Below are 25068 nucleotides of genomic sequence, written 5' to 3'. Positions count from 1 at the left end.
GTAATGGACTCCAGTATTTTCCCAATTACCGACGTCAGGCTGACTAGTCTATAATTCCCGGTTTTCTCTCTACCTCCCTCTTCAAATAGTGGGGCCGCGCTAGCTACCCTCCAATCTGTTGGAACTATTCCAGAGTCTATAGAATCCTGGAAGATGACCACAAATGCATCCTCTTATAGGGAAGAGGTTAACTAGAGACCACCAATACAAGGAAATCGTCAAGAAACCCAACAGTCAATTCAGAAAAAACCTTCTTCCCCCAAAGAACAGTAGAATGTGGAGCCCTACCAGAGGGAGTGGTTGAAATGAATAGTACAGATGCATTTAAGGGGGAACTAGATAAGCATGTGAGGAAGAAGAGAGTCGATGGTTACAATGGGAGATTAAGATGGGAAGAGGCACGGGGTGGATCATAAACATCAGCATGGCCTGGTTGGCCCGAATGGCCTGTTTCTGTGCTGGTTATCCAATCTAATCCTTTGTGGTTTCACATCCATTATGTGCTCATTAATGTTATGTGTTACAGTTTGAATCGATTTTTGAACAAATGCAAGGTGTTAAAAGTGTAACCTTTGTATCTTTTGGTTGACAGAGTTATGCGAGTGTACAGCACACAGACCAGGCGGGTAGCTTTTAATGTCAGCAAGATGTCATCTGGTTGTGAAGGGGAGGTATGCTATACTGTAAAAGAACTGGTCCTTCAATAACTTTGCATCGAGTGCTGTTAGCGCGGGCTAATTCTTTAGCAACATGCGGGTGTGCAGACCGACATTCCCCTTTCTTCCCCACGCTGCACTCAGTGGGGCTGAGAGAGATTGCTGGCAGCCGGTGTCGGGCCGAGTGACGTTGTCTGGTCTCGTACAGTCCAACAGCAAGGACTTGAACCAGATGTACTTCAGTCATATTATCAAACCAAACATTCCGTCCTTGTTGGAAGTATTAACACCTGGAATTCATGCGCGGTTTTCCCAGTCTCCCACTCTTAACTTCGGCAGACGTCCCGGAGGATTCGGCTTTAGCGGCCTTTTCTCTGGAGGCTTCTACCAGTGTTATGTCAGGAGACCAGGGACCCCCAAAGGAAATGCCACCCCTCTGTGTTTTATTGTAGCACCGTTGGCTTTTGGGACTTGCAAAACCGAGCACGTCTGCAGTTACACCACCCCCAACATCTATAGGCGTGGCTCAGTTGCAGCACTCGTCACAGAATCAAATGGTTGTGCGTTGTCCCACGAAGGTTGATACCGATCCTCCTGCACCGTGTTGAAGTGCTGTCTTTAGTGTGAGGCATGAAATTGAGGCCCCCACCTGCCTGTTGGACACAATAGGAAAGGATTGGGTGTCCAGAAAAAAGAAAGCTGAGGGATGAATTAATAAAGGTTTGAGCGAGTGGAGACAGAATGTTTCAGAGTAAATAGGAGCAAGAGGAGGCCATTCGGCCCTTCGAGCCTGCTCTGCCATTCATTATGATCATGGCCGATCATCCAACTCAATAGCTTGTTCCTGTTCTCCTACACCCTCCTTTGATCCTGTTCACCTCGAGCTGTATCTAACGGCTCTCCCAACATACAGTGTACAATGCAAAGGATCACCTGGCATTATTTCAACGAAGAGGAAGGGAGATAACATAACATAGAATTTACAGTGCAGAAGGAGGCCATTCGGCCCATCGAGACTGCACCAGCTCTTGGAAAGAGCACCCAACCCAACGTCAACACCTCCACCCTATCCCCATAACCCAGTAACCCCATCCAACACTAAGGGCAATTTTGGACACTAAGGACAATTTAGCATGGCTAATCCACCTAACCTGCACACCTTTGGACTGTGGGAGGAAACCGGAGCACCCGGAGGAAACCCACGCACACACGGGGAGAACGTGCAGACTCCACACAGACAGTGACCCAAGCCGGAATCGAACTTGGGACCCTGGAGCTGTGAAGCAATTGTGCTAATCACTGTGCTACCGTGCTGCCCCTTTTTTTTAAACTTGATATTAATCTCCTCATCTGAAATTGAGACTCTCTGAAATAACATAGAATTGTTCTCAGTTTCCTGGCCAATATTTATCCATCAGTTAACATCACCAAAAAGGATTAGCTGCCTGTTGCCACGCTGGTGAGCTCCGATTGGCTGCCCACATTACCACAATGACATGGTTTCAGAAAGTGCTTCATTGGCTCCAAAGATGTTTTTTGGGCATCCTATTTGTCCATTATATTTTCACCATCACCAATTTTTACAGATTGATTTTTTGCGGGATGTGGGTGTCGCTGGCCAGGGCTGCATTCATTGCCCATCTCTAAATGCCCTCGAGAGGGTGGGGTTGAGCTGCCCCCTTGAACCGCCGCAGGTGGTGTAGGTACACCCACATTGCTGCTAGGGAGGGAGTTCCAGAACATGGTTTCCGACATACTGAGGTTGCGCAGGATGTTTTATGAAGGTAAATCTTTGATTCAATGGCACTGACTGAAAACCTGTCAATTCTGGGGAGTATTTTAAAGCCGCACGACCTGCTTTTGGTCACGGGTTCCTTGCTGGCAATTGTATGCCTGTGGGGACCTCTTGTGGCAGGAAGCTAGCACTGATCCTCTATCACATTCCAACGAGTTTGTTGGTCTGAACAAGTTGACATAATCTGTCACAGAGTTGAAGGTGCCACCTTTCAAACGGGAAATTTAACCGCGGCCCTGTCCTAACTTTCTGGGGGATGTCAAAGATCCCATGATAATATTTTGAAGAAGAATTGGGTTGTGGTGTCCTCTTAACCTGCTTAGACCCTCGTGAAAAATAACTACAATAGATTATCTGGTCATCACCTCATTGCTGCAGCGGGATCTTGCTGTGTGCATTCCCCACGTTTCGACAGTGACTGTACTTCAGAAGTATTTTGGCTGTAACGCACTTTTGGGGTGTCCTGAGGGGTAGGCGCGATGGAAATTCAAATCCTTTTCCTTAACGAGGCTTGCGATCCTGCCACCTCCAAACCAGAATACTACATTTGGGATCTTAAAGTCTTTGATAATTAGCCTAGTAAATCCCTCCCTTTTTATACATACTGTAAATAATTGAGGGCTTAAAAATAGTGGTTTCAGCTTCCGGCTGGCTATTGTGAAGCAAGTTCCTCTTGTCAGCATTGCAAAGCCGAATGAGCTGGGGCTGGGCAATTACTTTGTGTTGCCATCTGTCTTGCGTGCAGCCAATTTGTACTGTGCAGAGGCAGAATACTGCGCCTGCTGGAAATCTGAATTCAAACATAGACGATGCTGTAAATCTGGTAACTCTATTACTCGCCCCACAGATGCTAACGTTGCAGGTCAATGACTGTCTGTCAGCACTGGGGGGGGGGGGGGGGGATGGTGTGATTGGCAGACTGATGGACATCTGTCACCCGAACGCAAGGACAAGAGAAACAAGTAAAACCAAAACCTGTGGATATAAATGACACAAAATGGGGGCAGAGTTCACGTCAGAAGTTGTTGAACTTGGTGTTGACTTGGAAAGACTGTAAAGAGCTAATTTGAAGCATGAGGTGCTGTCCCACTCTCCCAGTTTCTCCATCTCTGCCACATCTGTTCTGACGATGCAATCTTCCCAATACCAGTCCTTCTGATGTGTCTTTTTCCCTGAATCGAGGACTCTTTTCCCATCACCGTTGACGGGGCCGTCGACTGACCGTCCTGTTTGTTGCACATCCACTTTCACCTCTTCCCCACCCTGTCAGAACCATGATGGGGATCCCTTGTCCTCACTTTCTACCTCATCAGCCTCCATATTCAATGGACCGTTCTCCGCCACCTCCAGTGTGAAGCCACCACAAAACGCATCATTCCGCCTGTGACACCCTGGACCTTTTCGTAATCACCCCCAACACCTTCTCACAGCCCTATGTAAGCATAAAACCTTCCCTTTTAACTCCATTCTTCTCACCTTCCAAGGCCCCAAACACTCCTTCAGGTCAAACAGCGATTGACACGCATGTTTTTCAGTTGGGAATACCGTATTCGCTGCTCATAATGTTGTCTTCTCTATATTGGGGAGACCAAATGCAGATTGGGTATGGCTTTGCCAGAACATCTCTGCTCAGTTTCCAAGCACGGACTTCCTGTCACCTCTCATTTTAATTCCCCACATTGCATTCCCATTCTTCCCCCCCATTGTCCTCCTGTACTGTTCCAACGAAACTCGATGTAAGCTTGGGGAACTGCACCTCGTCTTTCAATTCGGCACTTTACAGTCTTCCGGACTCGATGTTGAGTTCAACGATTTCGTACTGTAACCTGACCCCATTTTGTGTTTTCCTTCACAGGTTCCAGTTTTACTCTTGGTTTTTCTCTTCTTTCTGCTTTTGGATGCCTACGCCACATCGTTCTGTCTTTCACACCTCTTCTGAACGCATCATTTATTTCTTTATTTGTCCCAATACCACTTCCTTTGTCTCTGGGCTAAAATATTTAATATCTCCTCCCCATCTATCGCAGACCTTGGATCTAGTTCCCCCTTGCCCCTCCCCCCTAGCGTTTGTTTAAAACTGATTGCGTTTCTAGCTTTTCCCAGGTTCGCTGCCAACCTGAAACACAGCTGGATTTCGCAGCAGGCTCCGTAACCCTGACGTTGGGGCCAAATGAGTGTCCCAAGCCTGCACCTAGTAGCACAAGGCGACAAGAAATAGGAGCAGTAGACCACATGGCCCACTATCCCTGTTCCGCTATTCAATCCAATCACAGTTGGGCTTCAACCCCACTTTCCTGCCCACTCCCCATAGCCTCTAATTCTCTGAGACACCAAAAATCTGTCCATCCCAGCCTTGAATGTATTCAATGATGGAGCATCCACAACCCTCCGGGGTACAGGATTCCAAAGATTCACAGCCCTCTGAGTGAAATAATTTCTCATCTCGGTCCTCAATGATCAGCCCCTTACTCTGAGTCTGCGCCTCTGTGGTTTAGATTCCCCGACCAACAGAAACCATCTCACCGCCCACCCTATCAAACCCCTTCAAAAATTCACTGAGATTGCCTCTCGTTCTTCTAAACGCCAGAGGAAATCGACCCAATTTTCTCAGCCTCTGGCATTGGACAACCTCCTCGTCCCAGGGACCAATTTAGTGAACCTTCACTGTAACGGCCTCCAATGCTAGTATCTGCTTTGAACGTGGAGACCAGATCTGCAGTGTTTCACCAAAATTTTGTACAATGTAGCAAGGCTTTATTCTTGCACTCCAATCCCCTTGCAGTAAAAGCTAACATGCAATTTGCCTCCCTAATTGCTTGCTGCACCTGTATGCTCGTGTTCCTTGTACGAGCACAGCCAAATCTCTTAGAACATCAACACGTACAAATTTCTCACCTTTTAAAATATATTCTGCTTTTCTGTTCATATGACCAAAGCGAATAACTTCACATGTCCCTATGTTATACTGTTATATCTGCCATCTTGTTGCCCATTTACTTAACCTACTTGTATCTCTTTGCAGCTACTGTGTCCTTCCCACTGTTACCTTTCCACCTAGCTTGGTATCATCAGCAAACTTTGATACATTATTCTCTGTCTCTTCATTTATTAACATAGTCTAAATAGCTGAAGCTCTGACACTGAACCTTGTAACACTCACTCTTTACTGCCTACCAGCTTAAATATGCCCCATTTATGCCCACTCTCTGCTTTCTATCCATTAACCAATCCCCTATCCATGCATATATATTACTCTTCATTCCATGGCTTGCCTATTAACCTTCTGTGTGGCACCTTTATCTGAATGTCTTTTGGAATTCCAGGTGTATTACATCTACTGGTTCCCTTCATCTACCCTCTTTGTTAAATCCCCAAAAACCTCTTAATAAATTTGTGTCATCATGCTATGTTTTTCTAAGTGCACTGTTAAGACTTGGAATAGATGCCAGACAAATTATGTCAGGCTAACCGGCCAGTTGTTTATTGTTTTCTCTCCGCTTCCTTTTTTAAACGGCAGCGTGACATTTGCTAACTTCTAATCCAATGGGATTGTTCCAGAATCTAAGGAATTTTGGAAAACCATAGCCAGCGCATCCACTATCTCTGTAGCGATCTCTTTTGGAGGAGATGGCCTGGGGTGTAGGCAATCGTGTCTTGGGCATTTGCTGGATTTTAGTTCCCAAGTTTCTCCAATACTTGTTCCTCTGCTGATATTAATTTCTCTAATTTCCTCCCTATTGACCCATGGTTACCAGCTATTTCTGGTCTCAAATGGTATGTTCAATGCCGGCTGCATTTCCTCATGCCCCACAATACGTTATCCTGTGACTCGATAATCCGGGAATGGCTGGTGGGGTGCAGTTTGTGACGTGCAGCGTGAATTGGAATTTTTTCACGTCACCTTTTTGTGGCAAAAAAGTTGTGGGGAATGCATTGGACTCCTGGGCTCACCCCCGAGTGTTGGGTCGTAGAGTCTCTCTTGTTAACAAGCAAAATGGTGGAGAAGAGAACTGGAAAGGAAAAGAAAGTTGAATTAAGGGAGAGGGGGAAGTAGAGTCATTAACAGGGCTAACAAGATTCCAATAAGAGTTGTACATAGTTACAGATCGAATACAGCAATTTTGTGGCACTCGTTTTGGAAGTTGGCTGCGAGGTATAGTTTGTGTGCAGCCAATGGCAGAGAGCGACGCAACATGTTCAGCAATAGGTGGCAATTCGCTTCTCGTTGCTAAGCTTCCTCACCACACACACTGGGCCTTTTGCACATTCATCATGGTGACACCTTCAATCTGCCTTCCAAATAATCCTTTTGGACCATGCTCCAGTCCTCTCCTTAACCTTTTCTCTGTCATGCTGAATGGTCACTCATTATCTACTGTGCTTTATGCAAATCTTTGTAAGTGGGAAGCCCGATGCAAGTGTAAGATGCGGGAAAAAGTTTACCTCGGGATTGTTCAGTTCTGGCGTTGGTGTTTATTCACTCATGTTCCATGTTTTGCTGTTTTCGACGAATGGCAGACCAAGACCTATCGAATGTTTCATGACGACGGCATGAAATCGTTCTTCCGCCGACTCACCTTCACACCAGACGGTTCCTTGCTTCTCACTCCAGGTAAGCAGTCCTCCGATGCTTGTTCACTCTTTGCGGAGTGATGGCGGAGCCTTTCTTTTTGAATTACCAGGGAGCGCGGGGAGCCAGTAGCCCCCCCCCCCCCCCCCCCCCCCCCCCCCCTGTTTTCCCGATGGCAACACTTTGGCCAATCAGGGTTGACTTGCCAACCAATCAGCACCCTTTTCTCCTGCAGCGTAAATGGTTGTGATTGTTTGAAATTTGGCATTCTTGCATTTGTCCTGTATCGTAGAATTTACAATGCAGAAGGAGGCCATTCGGCCCATCGAGTCTGCACCGGCTCTTGGAAAGAGCACCCTACCCAAGGTCAACACCTCCACCCTATCCCCATAACCCAGTAACCCCACCCAACACTAAGGGCAATTTTGGATGTGGGTAAGATGAAAATCTTTGGCAACGTAGCTCTCTTTCCAGCCATTTTGAACAGCAGTTATTTCTAGGGTGTATGAGAAATGCTTGAACAACCGTTTCAAAACTGGTAACAGTACTTCTATTGTTTTTTCACATCCAGTGCAATTTAATTCCAGGTTCTTTTGTTCGATAACTGGGTTGAAGAACTTTAAAACAAAAAACAGGTTTGAATCATAAAGCAGTTTTATTTGAAATGCTACACAAATCACTTCCTATAACCGACATTCAGCAACTTATGTAACTCTTAGAAGGATGGCAGCCATGACGTGAGCTGCTCTAAAGCTGCTGTCTCACTATACCGAAGTACACGCCTAGAATTACCTACAGCATTTCTACAGTCTGATGTCTCAGTCACATGACTGCCATGACGCAAAGTTAAATAAGTTCCTTCGTGGAAGGTCGGCAGCTGATGTGGCAAAACTCACTGCAACCAGCAGGTGGAAGCACTCCTCTCTTAACTTGCAACAGGCAATGAAGGCTGATGAAAATGACATGAAATAAAAATGAAATGAAAATCGCTTATTGTCACAAGTAGGCTTCAAATGAAGTTACTGTGAAATTCCGGTGCCTGTTCGGGGAGGCTGTTACGGGAATCGAACCGTGCTGCTGGCCTGCCTTGGTCTGCTTTCAAAGCCAGCGATTTAGCCCTGTGCTAAACAGATGCTGAATGCGATGAAACATGATTGGTAATTCCAATTTCTGGGACAGCAGGTACAACACGAAGAGGGGCCATTAAAGCCCTGTTACTGACTGGACTCCCAGGCTACATTTCCTCTCCGGGGACCAGGGATGAAGTGTGAGCAGATGTCTTGAGAATGTGGGTGAAGGTGCCAGCGGATTAGAAACCAGCTGCAGAGCACTCCGTTTCAAGAAAGCGAGACAGGCACCAAAATCAGCAACCCGCCCGCCATATTTAACTGACTAATTACAGGCCAATAAGGCATGTTAACAATACACTGCCTACAACATTATACTTTTGGTGTGGAGATCAGGGTGGAATGCTTAACCTCCGATGGTTAAAGGGCTGGGGCAGTAGAGGGGGGTTGTTCTTTGGTGGCTGTCCTTTTGTGATCGTGGGGCATCCCTCCTGTTAGACTGAACCTCCACCCCCACTTAATTCCAACCCGCTATCTCTCCTAACCCCTCTAGGCCCAAGACCTTGAACTTGCCTCCTCTGGGGACCCTCTGCCTTGGTTTCACACGTCACCTGCAGCCCCGGCAGTGACCGCTGCCGGGACGGATGGAGCTGCAGGCTCACCCGATTGGTGGGACCTGAGGCGGAGGTCTCCCTCAGCCCTGGTTAATGAGCCGCGCAGCGCTTCATGACTGGGCCTGCTTGGCTCCACGCCGGTGTGGTTTCCGGCAGCAGGAGTGCTGCGCGCGCGCATGCACACGCGTGCACACACACGCACACCTTCAAATGCGTGATATCTTCAAATATTCTAGCGTGCAGCCTGTGTTACCTTAAATGGGAAAGGTTGTGAAGAGGCTGCGAGGCACATTCCCGATCGCTGTGCGGCCAAGCAGAGGGGACGTTCCATACAGCACATTGACAGGAAAGTTTAACACTGCACGTGCACTATGAATGGTGCAGATATGGCCAGAATTGAAACTGATAATGATGGATGTTAAATCCGAGTGGAACAACAAAGTTTGATGAATTGTTGAATCTTGAGGGTAACTTAGAAGCTCTTGGAATAAAACTATGGGTTACCTTGAGTATTTTGCTCAGATTGAACACAGGGCATGAGAGAAGTATTCACACTACAGAGCCGAGATGAGCCATTAAGCTAATATCAATTGAACGACTGTGTAAGAGTCTGGAAACTGGGGCTCTTCAACCTTGAAAGAGCATGACCGAAACGATCTTGTGGAATTATAGAAGACAATGGCCCATAACGTCCTGGTTCCCCACAGTCACGTTTGGGGGGTACCCCAGTGATGCACTGGGGAATCCTTCCAGGATGGTCCCATGTAAAGGCTCACCCGGCAATTGTCCAGAAAGAGCCAACTTCCTCTGGACAATGGCACTGGGCTGGGAACCATCAGACAAAGCGATTTATAACGCTAACTTCGGGTGTTTCTGCCTGTTTTACCCTGATAGTTACTCTGAAAGAGTTGGAAGGAGAAAAAGCACTTCTAACTCAAGAGTAACTATTTAGACACCCAGACCCAGCCTCTCAACAGTAACCCCCCCCACACACATGCACATATACAGTCTGACTCCCACCCTCCTGGGGCAAAACATAGGTCACAGCCGTGCTGGGCCAGAAATTATTATGCTTTGGATGCAAAGCAATTGGGGAGTGGAATGGATGTCTAATCTGCATGGGTGTTGGCTTCTCAGCAAATTCACGTTCCTTTTTTTCAGGCTTCCTAGGCTGACAACTAATATCGGCATTAAGCCCCTTCAGGATATTCAGTTCGAATGTTTTCTGTTTTCTATTTTTGCTCCTTGGGTGGGAGCTATGTACATATGCTTTCTCTGGCCCCTATGTACAAACCAAAATGTAGCTGGTTTTTATGTCACAAGCAGAACTTAGTTTCAAAAGTTTGAGATGCTGGATAGGCTCGTTGAAAAGCTGCGGCATTCTGATTGCTCTTCTTCCAAGGATGCACTGTCCGTTACTGCACGAGGCTTTGATCAAGCTAAAGCAACATGGACCAAAACACTGCGGCACTTCATCCCAGGCTTGTCGTGTTCACAAAGCATCACATAATTTCTGCTCTACCACGCAAGTGGAAGCAATGGGGGGGGGGGAAGAGAGAGGAGAGAGAGAGAGAGGGGGGGGGGCGATTGAATACGGCAACAGGAAAAATGTGCAAATTCAGAATGTCCAAATCACCTAACAGCACGACTTTCGGGAATGGTGGGAGGAAACCGGAGCACCCGGAGGAAACCCACCCAGACACGGGGAGAACGTGCAGACTCCGCACAGATAGTGACCCAAGCCAGGTATCGAACCCGGGTCCCTGGCGCTGTGAAGCAACAGTGCTAACCGTGCCGCCCCAATATTCTTGACATGGCAGCTGCCTCTGCAGAGTTAGACAGCATCAGGTGGATAAGTTGATCCCGCCAAGGAAAGGAGCTTTTATCGACTATTATGCACATTACTTAAACTGGTTATTCACGTTTTAATGAAATATGACATTTTCACATGAAGTTGGAAAGGTTTATTATGCAGACAATGCTCAGTACATGAGGGAAAACAAATTCCAATGAATCACACCCAACTGTATCGAGGTCCAAAGTCTTGCACATATCGTGAGCCTTGTCGCTGCTCTTGAGAAATCATCTTGGTAATCTGATAATGGTCGGAAGATGTTTGCACTGCCAAGTATTTGAATTGTGCTGTTGCAGGGGAGAGCTTCAACATACAAAAAAACCCACTCCATCTGGGAGGACCCCCTCCAAGGACAGGGCTGGAATGTTAGTTTTCCTTTGTTTCATTGCCAATACGTGGCCTTCCGTGGGAATAGAATGCGCATTTGGTCTTAAGTTGGAAAAACAGTGGCCGAGTGTTTAAATCAAAGTAATTGCAATTTACACTTATTTGATTATAGTAATGGTTGAATTTTTAAAAACAAAATTCCAATTAGGGGCAATTTTAGCATGGCCAATCCACCGACTCTGCGCATCTTTAGATTGTGAGGGTGAGACCCACGCAAAACCTCTACACGGACAGTGACCTGGGGCCGGGATTGAACCCAGGTCCTCGGCGTTGTGAGGCAGCAGTGCTAGCACCACTGCACCACCGTGCCGTCCTTGGTTGAGCTAATGCTATTACACGTGGGAACACTACCCACCAGGTACGCGGTACATACTCGTGTGACTCGGCCAACGTTGTACACAGATATATTGAAGATAGGAGCAGGAGGAGGTCTTTTGGCCCTTTGAGCCTGCTCCGCCATTCATCACGGTCATGGCTGATCATCCAACTCAATAGCCTAATCCTGCTTTCTCCCCGTAGCCTTTGATTCTATTCTCCCCAAGTGCTGTATCCAGCCGCCTCTTGAATATATTCAAAGTTTTAGCATTAACTACTTCCTGTGGTAATGAATTCCTTAGCACGTCTTTGTGTGAAGAAATGTCTCCTTAACTCTGTCCGAAATGGTTTACCCTGAATCCTCAGACTGTGACCCCTGGTTCTGGACACACCCATCATTGATAACATCTTCCCTGCATCTACCCTGTCTAGTCCCGTTCGAATTTTATAAGTCTCTATGAGATCCCCCCCCCATATTCTTCTGAACTCCAGCGAGAACAATCCTAAACCAGTCAATCTCTCCTCATATGACAGTCCTGCCATCCCTGGAATCAGTCTGGTAAACCTTCACTGCACTCCCTCGAGAGCAAGAACATCCTTCCTCAGAAAAGGAGACCAAAACTGCACACAGTATTCTAGGTGTGGCCTCACCAAGGCCCTGTACAATTGCAGCAACACATCCCTGCTTCTATACTCAAAACCTCTCGCAATGAAGGCCAACATACCATTAGCCTTCTTTACCACCTGCAGCACCTGCATGCGTACCTTTAGCGAATGGTGCACAAGGACATCCAGATCCCGCTGCACACTCCCCTCTATCAATTTATAACCTTCCAAAGTGAATACCTCACACTTATCCAAATTATACTGCATCTGCCATTGATTTGCTCACTCGCCCAACCTGTCCAGATCTTGCTGTAGAATCCCTGCATCCTCGTCACAATTCACCTCATGAGGTTGTCTACCTCATATGCTGCAGGAAAGGATGTCTTGAGGCGTGGCACATTGGCGAGACCATGCAGATGCTGTGACAACGGACGAACGGACATCGCGTGACAATCACCAGACAGGAATGTTCCCTTCCAGTCGGGGAACATTTGCAGTCAAGGGCATTCAGCCTCTGATCTTCGGGTAGTCGCACCGTCTGGACCTGTAAAGACTAAATTACCTGCAAAGACTCGCATTCAAAGTATAATCTTGCATCATCGACTTTGTCTTTATATGCTGTGTCTGTGTAACCTACCTCTTCCCTCACCTGATGAAGCCGCAGTGCTCCGAAAGCCAGTGATTCCAAATAAACCTGTTGAACTTTAACCTGGTTTTGTAAGACTTCTGACTGTACCCAACCCAGTCCCCCGCCGGAATCTCCACATCAGAGTTAATGCTCGTTTGTGTTAATAGTGAAACGATTGTTTTATCTAAGAATTACTGTTGTCACACTTTCTTTTATATGTAAATATAGTTGGAATACACCAGGATGTGCAGCAGAAAATGGCTCTGAGATGCCCTAATATTCCAGGATGTTCGGGTAAAGCACGGGTTAGGTACAGAGTGCAAAACAGCTTCTACTTTTTCAGCGCAATGTGCCATAAGTTGAAGCCTGTAGTTCAGAAATGAGCGACTTGCCCTGTGATTTGGGGGGTGTTGAATTTTTCCTGTTTGTCTGAAATGGGATTTGAGCTGAAAGAACAATCTTCTGCCCCAACTTTCTGTTCCATCCGGAGCCTGACAACCTGTATGTTTCAGTCTGCCTGCTCAGTTAGGTTTCAGTTTGGCGGGATGCTGGCGAGTTCGGACCTGCTGTTGTTCCAGCAGCCTCGTAATCCTGGAGCTCTCGTTTTAAATCATGAAAATATTTAGTTCACGTGGGACCGTAATTCCCCCCCCCCCTCATGTCTCTGTGATGTGCTTTGCACTGGATGTACGTATATATATTTATGTATGGAAGCGTATTTATGCCACTATTAGAATAGTCAATTGCAGCAATGAAGAAACGAGGACTGTTTATTTTCTGCTTTGCTGAACTTGCTGGTGGCCCCAATGGTGAAATCTCTGCAGTGGAATAAATATTTAAACAGCTAGGATCTAGTCAACTGTTAAATTGAGTCATGCCACTGTAATTAAAATTGCAGGTTTTTCAATTCACGGGAATGTTTTCCGGAACAAATCCGACGTTTATGGCTGTTCGAGTTGACTGTTAAAAGTAGAAAGAGAACGTTGGAAATGCACGAGAGTAAAAATTGGCGTTGGTTATCTGAAGGGACCTGGTTCTGATGAATTGACCCATCTAAAGTTCGCTCCGCTTGCTTCCCGGCGCCCAAGAGCTTCGCGCCTCCAGCATCCTCTGTTTACTTTTTGTGTTCTGTTTTATCTTGCGACGCGCACTCATTAATTTTCTGCTTCCTCTTTCAGCTGGTTGTGTTGAAGCTGGAGAGAATGTTACCAACACGACACTCGTATTCTCCAGAAAAAATCTGAAGAGGTAGGAACTTAGTTTTATCGTTACAATGCTGAACCCTTGCTTGAAATTTGTGAGGTAACTTCACCAACCCATCTCTTTTGTTTGAAGGCCCATAGCCCACCTGCCCTGTCCCTCTAAGGCAACTCTTGCTGTGCGCTGCTGCCCAATGTTTTTTGAGCTAAGGCAGCAGAAGGTCGAAGGTGAGTCTGATAAAGCAGCATAAGCACTATTTGACAGTATCTGACCTTGTGTGACAATTGTTAGGGGTAATGGAGTTTTTTTCTTTAATCGCCCCAGTCTCAACAATTTTCTGTCCTGTTGTGAAGTCTGTCATTCGTGCTAAGGGATGATTCAATCTGTGCCGGGGATCCCCTAACACTTTCATTTGGGCAGCACGGTAGTATAGTGGTTAGCACAATTGCTTCACAGCTCTAGGGTCCTAGGTTCGATTCCCGGCTTGGGTCATTATCTGCAGAGTCTGCACGTTCTCCCCGTGTCTGTGTGGGTTTCCTCCGGGTGCTCCGGTTTCCTCCCACAGTCCAAAGATGTGCAGGTTAGGTGGATTGGCCAGGATAAATTGCACTTAGTGTCCAAAATTGCCCTTAGTGTTGAGTGGGGTTACTGGGTTATGGGGATAGGGTAAAGGTGTGGGCTTGGGTAGGGTGCTCTTTCCAAGAGCCGGTGCAGACTCGATGGGCTGAATAGCCTCCTTCTGCTCTGTAACTTCTATGATTCTACGATTGGCTGCCGTCGTTTCATGTGTTGGCACCCCCCGCGGCACTGATGTAAACCAGTTCTTGTACAGAAGCTAATTCCCTCATCTTTCCTCTGTTGGTAACAGCTGCTCCCACTTGCAAACTAAAGTGTGCACTTCATTATAACAAGATTCCACCATTTACATTGACTTCCCATCAGGACCCATACAAACTGCTGAGTGAACCTCTGCCATTATCAAAGAAGGTCAGAAATCCAAAGTCATGAACAAGCAATTGTTCAATAACTTTACAATCATCGCAGCATTTAAGCATTGAGGATGCAATAAATAAAAGTAGCTGATTCGGGTTAATTGAGAAAGAGAGTTTGCAAAGTTTATGCCTCGGCTGTTCAGCATTTTTTTTTTTGAAAACATTTTATTGAAGCATTTTTAATTTTAACATTTAGACGTTCTAAACAACTGAGCGGTCTGACACATGCAACAACATCACAATAACATCCCCCCCCCGTACATTAGATTCCCTATCTTTATTCTACAAATGCCATGCCTCCCTTTTTCTTTTCTCCCCCCACCCCTTCTGCTGACGGTCAGTTTTCTTTAGAGAAGTCGATGAACGGTTGCCACCTGTTCCCCTGAACAAGAACAACTTGTGCGAACCCTTGAATTGAACCTCTTAAGGCAAACTTAATCTTCCCGAGCCTGAGAAACCCTGCCATGTCACTGACCCCACCCTGCCATGTTGCTGACCCACAACCCTGACTTTGGAGGCTCCGAGTCCCTCCATCCCAGCAAAATCTGTCTCCGGGACACCAGGGAGGCAAAGGCCAAAATGTCGGCTTCTCTCCCCTCCTGGGCCCCCCCGGATTCAGCAGTTCAGAATTAACTGTGTGCCGATTTAAAATTTATAGGAATTCAGCCCGTCGAGTCTGCCGTGCCAGATCATGGTTGATTGGCCACTTCAGTGCCTTTTACACCCACTCTCTCCATAGCCCTTTATATAATAGTTAATCAGAAATCTAGTGATCAGGTTCTGCGATTGATAAAAATTGGTGAGATTAATTTGGGATGACATTCATAAATTGACTGATAAGTGGGCAGCTTTCTGAATAGATTGAGTGAAGTTCATCCTGGGTATTAGTACCAAAGAGGCCACAGCACATTGGCCGCCTGTCTTACTCTCTGCTGAACCTTTTTTTTCCCACTTGGACACCTTAAAGGCCTGTTTGGTGAGCTGTTTCTGGGCCTGTGGTCTTGATGGGTTATCGGTTGAGGAAGATACAAGCTTTCACTGTTCAGTTAGCATTAGCACTCTGCTTTCCTGATGTTCAGTTGCAACACTAGTTTCATTTTGAGGACAAGTTGAAGGCAATTCTTCGGTTACATCTCTGACAGACTTTGGTATCTGCAGAACGTCGCATCTGAACCATATCCTACCCATAGCTGATACCCATACCAACATGTGTACTTAGCATTGTAGGGGGAGGAGGGGTTGGCGGGTTCATCATCATCCCCCCCCCCCGCCATCCTAAACAAATCACAATAGTTTTGTGAAGGAAATAAAGTTTCATTTCTGGAGATTCCTTCACCAGGATGACTCCAAGCATTTCACAGCTAAGACAGCAGCCTGACTAATTACTTGGTACTGCTGCCAAGGCCAAGATTACTGGTCGCCTCTTGCCAAAAGTTTCTGATGTTGATTATGAGGAACTGTGAGGAGAGGCTAAGACTTGCTTAACAAGGGGAAAAAGAGCTGGGCAAATGTGAGCAGAAACTGCACATTGTTCAGGGCTGACAGTCTCCAGGAAGCCATGGTCGCAGACCTTGCATCTGGAGGAGAGAGACGCTTTATTGATTGATGTGATGGACGCTTCAACGAGAGACCCTCGTTATTTTAGAGTTGTACGCTTGCTTAGTCACCACAAAACAAAACATTTTTCATGACTAGCTAGCGACTCCCCCTTAGGAAAGGACAGATTCAAATCTGGGACCTCTGTGGTTAAGTAGCTACTTGGTGCAACAAAGCTCACTCATGGACAATGACCATTTGGCTGATGTGCTGGAGAATGCCTTGGGCCTGTCCCGCCCAGCAAGATGTTAATCCCTGCGCAGTGGGAGAAGAGGGGACAAAGGGGGCTATAATGATATAAGTATTTGTTTAACATCATGGAAGCTATTTCATGTAATTATTATTGTCACAGGAAGAACTTGAGCACTAATTAACTAGCAATATTTTTTCGGAAAGAATGAAGTAAATTAGAATCTGGAGATTTCTCAACCGGTCAGAAAGAGGTTTAAAAAAAAAAAAAATAGTTTTGGATCATCCCTTCTTCGAAATAGATGCCAAACCCAGGTGTGCATTTTCTGCTTTTTATGTGAGATAGATGGTTGTTCTTGTTAAATTTATGTCTTTATTGGAATAATTGTGTTCATCTACCTCCGACCCCACTCACAGCAGAATTATAACCCGAGTTTTTTTTGATGTTTAGATGAGTCACCAAAGAACACAAATGTGTTCAAGTTGCCATATCGACTGGTGTTTGCAGTAGCTTCGGAGGATTCCATACTCTTGTACGATACACAACAAACAATTCCCTTTGGTTATATCTCAAACATCCATTATCACACCCTGAGTGATATAACATGGTACGGAAAGGTTAACAATGGAAGCTCTCTCTCTCTCTCTAATTGATTACATTTTATCATCTTGTTTATATTGTTTCTGAATCCTAATCTCCGAACGTCATGAGGTGGCACAATGTGATTTGCATTAATAAGGATTTTAAGATCATTTAACCTTACCTTTTGATAATTCCAAACCTTCCATCTGCCCACTAGGGCGTTTTTAAATTAGGGTAGCCTTCTCAGTCAACTGTCCATCATCCTCTTCAAAGTTCTGTTTCCCGGTGTCTGTCACACTCTGCCTTTCACAACACTGAGCCTGAGATCTTTTGTTCTACTACATCCAACACTGTCGGAGGTCTCTTTTTGAGGCTTAAATACCTGCCCCTTTTTCGGGTGTAATCTGTGTCTCCCCCTCGATGTAGCTCGATCGTAAGGTGTTTATTGGCGGCTTTCACAATCTTGAACTTGTGCCTGGTGCTTGGAGTGTCTGAAAATATTGCTTAGGCAAAGGTCATCTCGCCAAGATATCCTCTTAAATGTTATAGACAAACCCTGAAAGGTGTGAGGTGATACACTTTGGAAGGAGTAATGTGGCAAGGAAATATTCAATGGAAGGTCTGACACTGGGAAGTTCCGAGGAACAAAGGGACCTTGGAGTGTTTGGCCATAGATCTCTGAAGGCAGAAGGGCAGGTTAATAGGGTGGTGATAAAGGCACCTGGGACACTCGCTTTTATCAATCGAGGTGTAGATTATAAAAGTAGGGAGGTCATGTTGGAATTGTATAGAGCTTTGGTGAGGCCACAGCTGGAGTACTGTGTGCAATTCTGGTCGCTACATTATAGGAAGGATGTGATTGCACTGGAGAGGTTGCAGAGGAGATTCACCAGGATGTTGCCTGGGCTGGAACATTCAAGTTATGACGAGATGTTGGGTAGGCTTGGGTTGTTTTCGCTGAAGCAGAAAAGATTGAGGGGCGACCTGATCAAGGTGTACAAGATTGAGGGGCAGGGACAGGGTGGATAGGGAACAGCTGTTTTCCTTTGTTAAGGGTCAGTTACGAAGGGACACAAATTCAAGGTGAGGGGCAGGAGGTTTAGGGGGGGTTTGAGGAAAAACCTTTTTACCCAGAGGGTGGTGACGGTCTGGAACGCACTGCCTGGGAGAAGCGGGTTGCCTCATCCTTTATAAACTACCTGGATGAGATCTTGGCCTGTCATAGCATTCAATGCAATGGGCCGAGTGCTGACAAATGGGATTAGGTCGGCAGGTCAGGTGTTTTTCATGCATTAGTGCAGACTCGATGGGCCGAAGGGCCTCTTCTGTTCTGTATTATTCTGTAGAATGTAGGCGCGTTGAGCACACACTTTGTTCCCTACCACCCGGGTAGAACTTAACTCACCACCAGTCTGAGCTGCCCATGGGCGTGTTCATCCGTAGCATGTTTGGAGGGAAGCTTAAAGATGAATTTTAAGATCAATTGTTCTTAACATTAACTTGTTCAGGGATATTCGTGAGAACTTTTTTTTATTGAACTGAAAGTTGAATATGTAATTTTTTGGGGGGGAATTTCCTGGAACATTTTTATTTAAATCTCTGCAGTTCTGGTGGCTTTAAACTGAGACCCATGCTGCCCCCCCCCTTTGTTGAATTATCTTCATTTTAACTGGACTGTTTTGGAAGGAAGTCGTTGAAAATCTTCCTGACCTGTGCCATTCAAATCCTTTCAAATAGGTCGCGAGATGGCACTTTCCTCACTATATCGTCCACGGATGGGTACTGCTCCTTTGTCACGTTCGAGAAAGGCGAGCTGGGTATACCTCTGAAAGAAAAGCCAGTGCTCTCCATGCAGGTCCCCAGCCTTTCGGAGAAGAAACTGAAGAAGGGTCAAGCAAACCGGGTGACTGCTGTGACCCCAAAACAGACAGAGTGCAGCGCTCTGGCCAGGAACGTGGACCAACAGGACTCTGCCACCCCAGTCCAGCTGAAAACGACCAGTGCAGCGGCAGCCCCTGCTAAAGAGACCCCCGGGACCCCCCTCACGACCAAAGCTTCTCCAACCTCGTTGGACACGACGCCTCACCACGCGGCGTCTCATGGCAAAGCTCCTCAACCCAGGAGGCTCACCCTGAGTACCTTGAAGGCCTGGAGCAAGCCCAGCAACACCCCGGTGCCCAGGTAAAGCTGAAACTCCGATCAGTTGACAAGTCATCAACGCAGCATTTTGCTTACGGTTACTTCTCTCAAAATTATTTTTACTTCCTGCTGGCGTTAACTGCTAAGGGTTTCAGGAAATTTCTGTTATTTGGGCAGCACGTTGGCACACTGGCATTGCTGCCTCAGCATGAGGGACCCGGGTTTGTTTCTGGCCTTGGGTGACTGAGTGGAGTTTGCACGTTCTCTCCATGTCTGCGTGGGTTTCTTCCGGGTGCTCCAGTTTCCTCCCACAGTCCAAACATGTGCAGGTTATGTGGATTGGCTGTGCTAAGTTGTCCCTGAGCGTCCAAACATGTGCAGGTTAGGTGGGGGTTACGGGGATAGGGTGGGGGAGTGGGCCTCGGTGTAGAGTGTTCTTTTAGTGGGTTGGTGCAGACCTGATGGGCCGAATGGCCTCTGTGTGCAATGTAAGGACTCTATGGAATGGCAAAATATATACTGTAATGTTGAATGACCCCTTATGTCCATTGCTAACCTCGGTGAGAGAGGAGGGAGGGGACAAGGCCAGACACTTAAATGTGTCCAGCTATGCTGCTTATCCATATGATTCATGACAGGCGTTGGTAGAATAATAATCAAAGAATCCAGGTTTCTAGCCAGTTTCCTATCATCCAGGAAGGTGAAATTACTGAAAATGCAAACTATACTATCAGATCGATTTGAATTTAGTTCCACAATTTGGTGCTACGAACCATCCGCAGCAGAATTATATACAACTACAATCTGTAACTCATGGCCCCGCATATCCTCCATTCCACCATTATCATCAAGTCAAAGTATCCACCTCCTGACTCCCAAAAACCTGTCCACCATCTACAAGGCATAAGTCAGGAGTTAAATGGAATATTCCCACTTGCCTGGATGAGTGCAGCTCCAGCAACACTCAAGAAGCTCGGCACCATCCAGGACAAGGCAGCCGCTTGATTGGGACCCAATCCACCAGTTTAAACATTGACTCCCTGCACCATTGATGCACATTGGCAACTGTGTGTACCACCTACAAGATGCACTGCAGCAACTCACCAAGGCTCCTTTGACAGCACCTTCCAAACCTGCGACCGTTACTACCTAGAAGGACAAGAACAGCTGATGCACACGGCAGAAGCTCCCAGTTCCCGACCAAGTCACTCACCACCCTGACGTGGATATCGTCGTCCCTTCACTGTCGCTGGATCACAAACTCAGAACTCTCTTCCTCACAGCGTTGTGGGTGTTTCTACAAAACGTGTACTGCAGCGGTGCAAGAAGGCAACTCACATCCACCATATCAGTGGCAATTAGGTGGTGGTGTGACCTTCTTGAACCGATGGGCAAAAAATGCTGATCCAGCCAATGGCAGCCACATCCCATGAACAAATTTAAAAAAATCTCCATTGGGGTAAATGGGACTCAAAACACAAACAGATCAGCCATGATCTTATTGAATGGCGGAACAAGTTCTGACGTAAGAGAGAAGTCTAGTCATTTCCCTGTAACAGTCAATGTCATTTCAGTCGCTGAATCCCTCACTATCAACATTGCAGGGGTTACTATTGACCCAAAACTGAACTGAATCAGCCATCTAAATGCTGTGGTGACAGGAGCAGATCAGAGACTCTGAATCCTGCTGACTCCATAAAGCCTGTCCACCATCTACAAGGCACTGCCATCCACCCACTTAAACATTCACTCTCTCCACACACACTGGCAGTCGTGTGCACTGCAGCAACTCATCAAGGCTCCTTTGATAGCACCTTCCAGACCCATAGCCTGTTCCATCCAGAAGGAAACGGGCAGCAGTTACCTGGGAATCCCACCACCTGGAGGTTCCCCTCCCAAGTCATTCACCACCCTGACTTGGAAATATATCGCCGTTCCTTTGCTGTCGCGAGGGCAACATCCTGGAACTCCCACCCTAACCACATTGTGGGTGTACCTATGCCTCATGGACACCAGCAGTTCAGGAAAGCAGCTCACCACCTTCTCGAGGGCAATTAGGGATGGACAATAAATGCTGGTGTTTCATAGAATTTACAGTGCAGAAGGAGGCCATTCGGCCCATCGAGTGCACCGGCTCTTGAAAAGAGCACCCTACCCATGATCAACACCTCCATCCTATCCCCATAACCCAGTAACCCCACCCAACACTAAGGGCAATTTTGGACACTAAGGGCAATTTATTATGGCCTGTAATGTTTTATGTTCTAATCCACCTAACCTGCACATCTTTGGACTGTGGGACGAAACCGGAGCACCCGGAGGAAACTCACACACACACGGGGAGGATGTGCAGACTCCGCACAGACAGTGACCCAAGCCGGAATCGAACCTGGGACCCTGGAGCTGTGAAGCAATTGTGCTATCCACAATGCTACCGTTCTGTCCCTAGTGTTGCCAGTGATGTTCATATCCCAGGGAAAGAATAAGTAAAATTAGTGGAATTGTACCAGTATCAAAGACGTCAGACATCAAAGTCATGAACCAATATTTGTTTAATAACTTCAGAAGCATTAACTATGCAAAAGAATTTAGCCGATAGGATTAATTGACAAAATGAGAGGTTTCAAAGGCTGCTCAATTATGCCCCAGTAATTCAGAATATTAAAGTTTCAGTGCCCGAGATTGGTGCAAACTGAGATTAATTTAGGATTAGCTTCATATAGCTGACAAGTTGATCATATTTAATGGACAGCCCACTGACTAGATCAAAGTCGGAGAATTAAGTTTGCCCCTGGCAGTAGCCCCAGCCAGGCAGCCTCTTTTACACTCTACTCCATTTCAATTGAAGTCAGTGAGTTAGGGACACGGGGCGGAATCTGAAACAGGTGCTGCTACACTCGTGTCCATTGTGTGTGATGACCCGGGATGAATTTCCTCTCATCTGCTTGGAAGCAGTGACGATTCCTGAGCTGGTAGCGACTGATCCCCTGTGTGGAAGCTGCAAAGAGGGAAGCGGTTTGGTCCAGTAGTTGTATGTATCTTGTGAGGATATCCTATGTTTTTTGTCCTACCGGTTCCTTTCAGTAACAAGCTGTCTGGCTCTCTTCTAGGCGAATCTCACTGACTCCTGTGAACCCAGGTTCCTCCCAGGTGGTACCCACGCCACCTGCCACCTGCGCAGAAAAAATAACCCATGGTAAGTAGCGATCCCCGCTGACCACCAACGAACTGAACTCGAAGCATGGTCTTTATCAGTTAAACTCTCATTTTTAATTTAAAAAGGAGAAACGCAAATGAAGATAGGCAGAGGTGCCGATAAGAGGCCAGTAGATAAAGGTGTGTTTGCAAATCCCAACAGGAGCTGGTTTCTGTTAGACCGAGATGACCACTGAGCATGGAATTCACACACTGTTGCCCTTAGTGTCTGAGGACCCGCGGTGGATTGTGTACGGTTTCTGATGTCTTTCACACCAGTTATGTGACTTCTCTTTATTCACTTGTGATTATCTACATTTGAAAATTAAATTGCCAGTTTCATCAGATGCTAACTTTGAGAGTCACTCATGACTGTTGACGGCTGGTTTGCTGGTACATAACGACTAAGTTAATGCTGAAGGGCAGGACAACAGAATTGCACTGGTGAAATTCTCCAAGGGCCCCTAAGAGCTGAAACATCCCCTCCGACCCGGCGTTGCAACCAAGCAAAATGGCGAAGGTTCTTTCGGGAAGACACCAGATGCATCGAGAGACTTGGTCAGCAGCACGCAGAGCTGAAGCTGAGATGCTGGAGAGAGAGCGTACCAATCTCTAAACACCTCATGTGCCTCCACCCTCCAAGCGCCACCTGCCACCGCGTGTGGCAGAGTCTTCAGACCACGCATTGGACTTGTCGGCCACCTCAGAACCCATCACACTGGAGTGGGAGTTGGCCATCCTCACACCTGGGGACCGCCTAAAAAAGAAGATAGTTAATGACAAAAATGTCCATGTTTGGGGGGTCGATTAGCTCAGTTGGCTGGAAGGCTGGTTCGTGATACGGAGCGACACCAACAGCGCGGGTTCAATTCCCGTACCGGCTGAGGTTATTCATGGAGGCCCCGCCTTCTCAACCTTGCCCCTCGGTAAGAGAAGTGGTGATCCTCGGGTTAAAATCACCACCAGTCAGCTGTCCAAGGAGGGAGCAGCCTATGGTCCTCTGGGACCGTGGCCACATTTTTACATTTGATGTCCAGACGTCGAAACCATAGATTTTTATTTTCAACATTCAATTGAAAACAAAAATACATCAGCTGTTTTCTAGTTCAATCCCTAGTTTGTGGTGCTGAACTGCTCTCGGCTAAGCTTGTGGTGGGACAGTATGACCTGAGCCATGGAAGGGAAAATGAATTAACCAGGATTTCTGCTCGCTCTTTACCTTGCTGCCGCGGACCCGTATGTGGATCAGATGAGGACAAGATCGGTCTCGAGATACTGGAGTGCAGCAGCTGCTTCATGCTATTGGCGTGCCATTGGGAAAGGGCTGAGAAAGAGTCGATAGGGGAAAATCTGTGTAGTGGGGGAAAGTTGGTGAAATTTAGTTTTGTACGTTGAATAGTTAGATGTGAATGAACCCGCGCAGGCACCCTTTAATTACCCATCATCTTTGGCGAGAGCCGTGGAACTTTTCACGTTAAAATTGCTGTGGAAACGCAAATGGTTGCTTAAATACTTTTTTCTAAGAGTTGCTAGAAAGAACTGAAGTTTCAACAAAAGGTCTCTGCAAACAAAACATGAGCAAAGAATCCCCATGTGAATAAATGTAATTCTTCAGCAATCATTTGAGGTTTCTCCACCGCCCTGATGGCATTGTCAGTTTGTTGGGAGAGTGATTCCATTGGAGCAAAGTGCTCTCCTGTTGTTTGCTACAGTGGCTATTATTCAAATGTTGGCCTTGAGTGTGAGCATTGCCAGGCTATTCAACATGGTGAGGCACTGCGGCCACACACGCGCGCGCACACACACTTCAGTCTCCCTCTCTGACATCCGCATGTGCGCGTCCAGTTTGTTGGCCAGAGCTACGTTTCTCTGCATTAAACGGCATGTTTTGAATGTTTTAGAGAGATCTTCTCCGTCCAATGATCCTTCATGCAAGTCACCCGATGCTAAACGCTCCAGAACTGATGATAACCAGAGCCTCAAACCCACAGATAATGTGAGAACAGAAGACGACTGCGAGAGGGGGAGTGTGCAAACCTGTAACAAATGAACATGCCTCAGAACTTTTTTAACACACGTACTTTGTATAAAATTCAGCATTGTGATTGGTTTAGCCGCAGTGCTTGGATGTACATGCGAGCTGGGAATTGCATTGTAAGTCATGTAAAGGACCTCTAGCTTTTTTTTTTGTGTTATAGGCTTTAAATATGTCATAACATCCTCTTGATATTAGGCTGTTTCTAAATGTGAATAGTCCCATTTTAGTTAATCACTGTACAAAGTAACCACTGTACAAAGTATCAATTATGTCTCAAAATTAAAAGATTTTCTGTTTATGCTGATAGAAATGGGTGTTTTGATATTCCAGTTCCATTCAAGATTTATCTTTGTCTTCTGTCTTAATTGCACCTCAGATATCTTTCATGCTGCCCATATACTTTGAAGTGCGATCACTCAGAAAATGCACAGTGAAATCACACAAGAAGCAAACAGATGAAGGGCCAGTTAGCCTGCCTAGGAACATCAGTTAGTGGGTGAACTGGAAGCAAACTTCATTCTCATTTGATGTTGCATTTTGCATTTTCTGAACTTTGATTTACAATGGCAAGTGTGGTAAGCTACTGGGGTAGCCATGATACCGGCGTTGGACTGGGGTGGGCACAGTAAGAAGTCTGACAACA

General features: G+C 46.4%; 1 protein-coding gene across 3 annotated transcripts in view; it reads left to right on the top strand.

Moving 5' to 3' along the window:
* chaf1b (chromatin assembly factor 1, subunit B) overlaps positions 1-24735 on the top strand; it is a 42789-nt gene extending 18054 nt beyond the window's left edge. For all 3 annotated transcript variants that reach the window (XM_072513339.1, XM_072513337.1, XM_072513338.1), the window contains exons 7-14: positions 593-671; positions 6970-7063; positions 13672-13741; positions 13829-13920; positions 16922-17078; positions 18791-19234; positions 22303-22388; positions 24289-24735. In XM_072513339.1, coding sequence (XP_072369440.1) covers positions 593-671; positions 6970-7063; positions 13672-13741; positions 13829-13920; positions 16922-17078; positions 18791-19234; positions 22303-22388; positions 24289-24437 — 1171 coding nt within the window. In that variant the 3' untranslated portion in view covers positions 24438-24735. The remainder of the gene's footprint in view (positions 1-592; positions 672-6969; positions 7064-13671; positions 13742-13828; positions 13921-16921; positions 17079-18790; positions 19235-22302; positions 22389-24288) is intronic.
* Positions 24736-25068: the final 333 nt, after the last annotated feature.

This window comes from Scyliorhinus torazame, chromosome 8, assembly GCF_047496885.1.
Source record: "Scyliorhinus torazame isolate Kashiwa2021f chromosome 8, sScyTor2.1, whole genome shotgun sequence".
NCBI lineage: Eukaryota > Metazoa > Chordata > Chondrichthyes > Carcharhiniformes > Scyliorhinidae > Scyliorhinus > Scyliorhinus torazame.
Note: the sequence above shows the minus strand (reverse complement) of the source record. Positions and strands in the feature narration are given on the sequence as shown.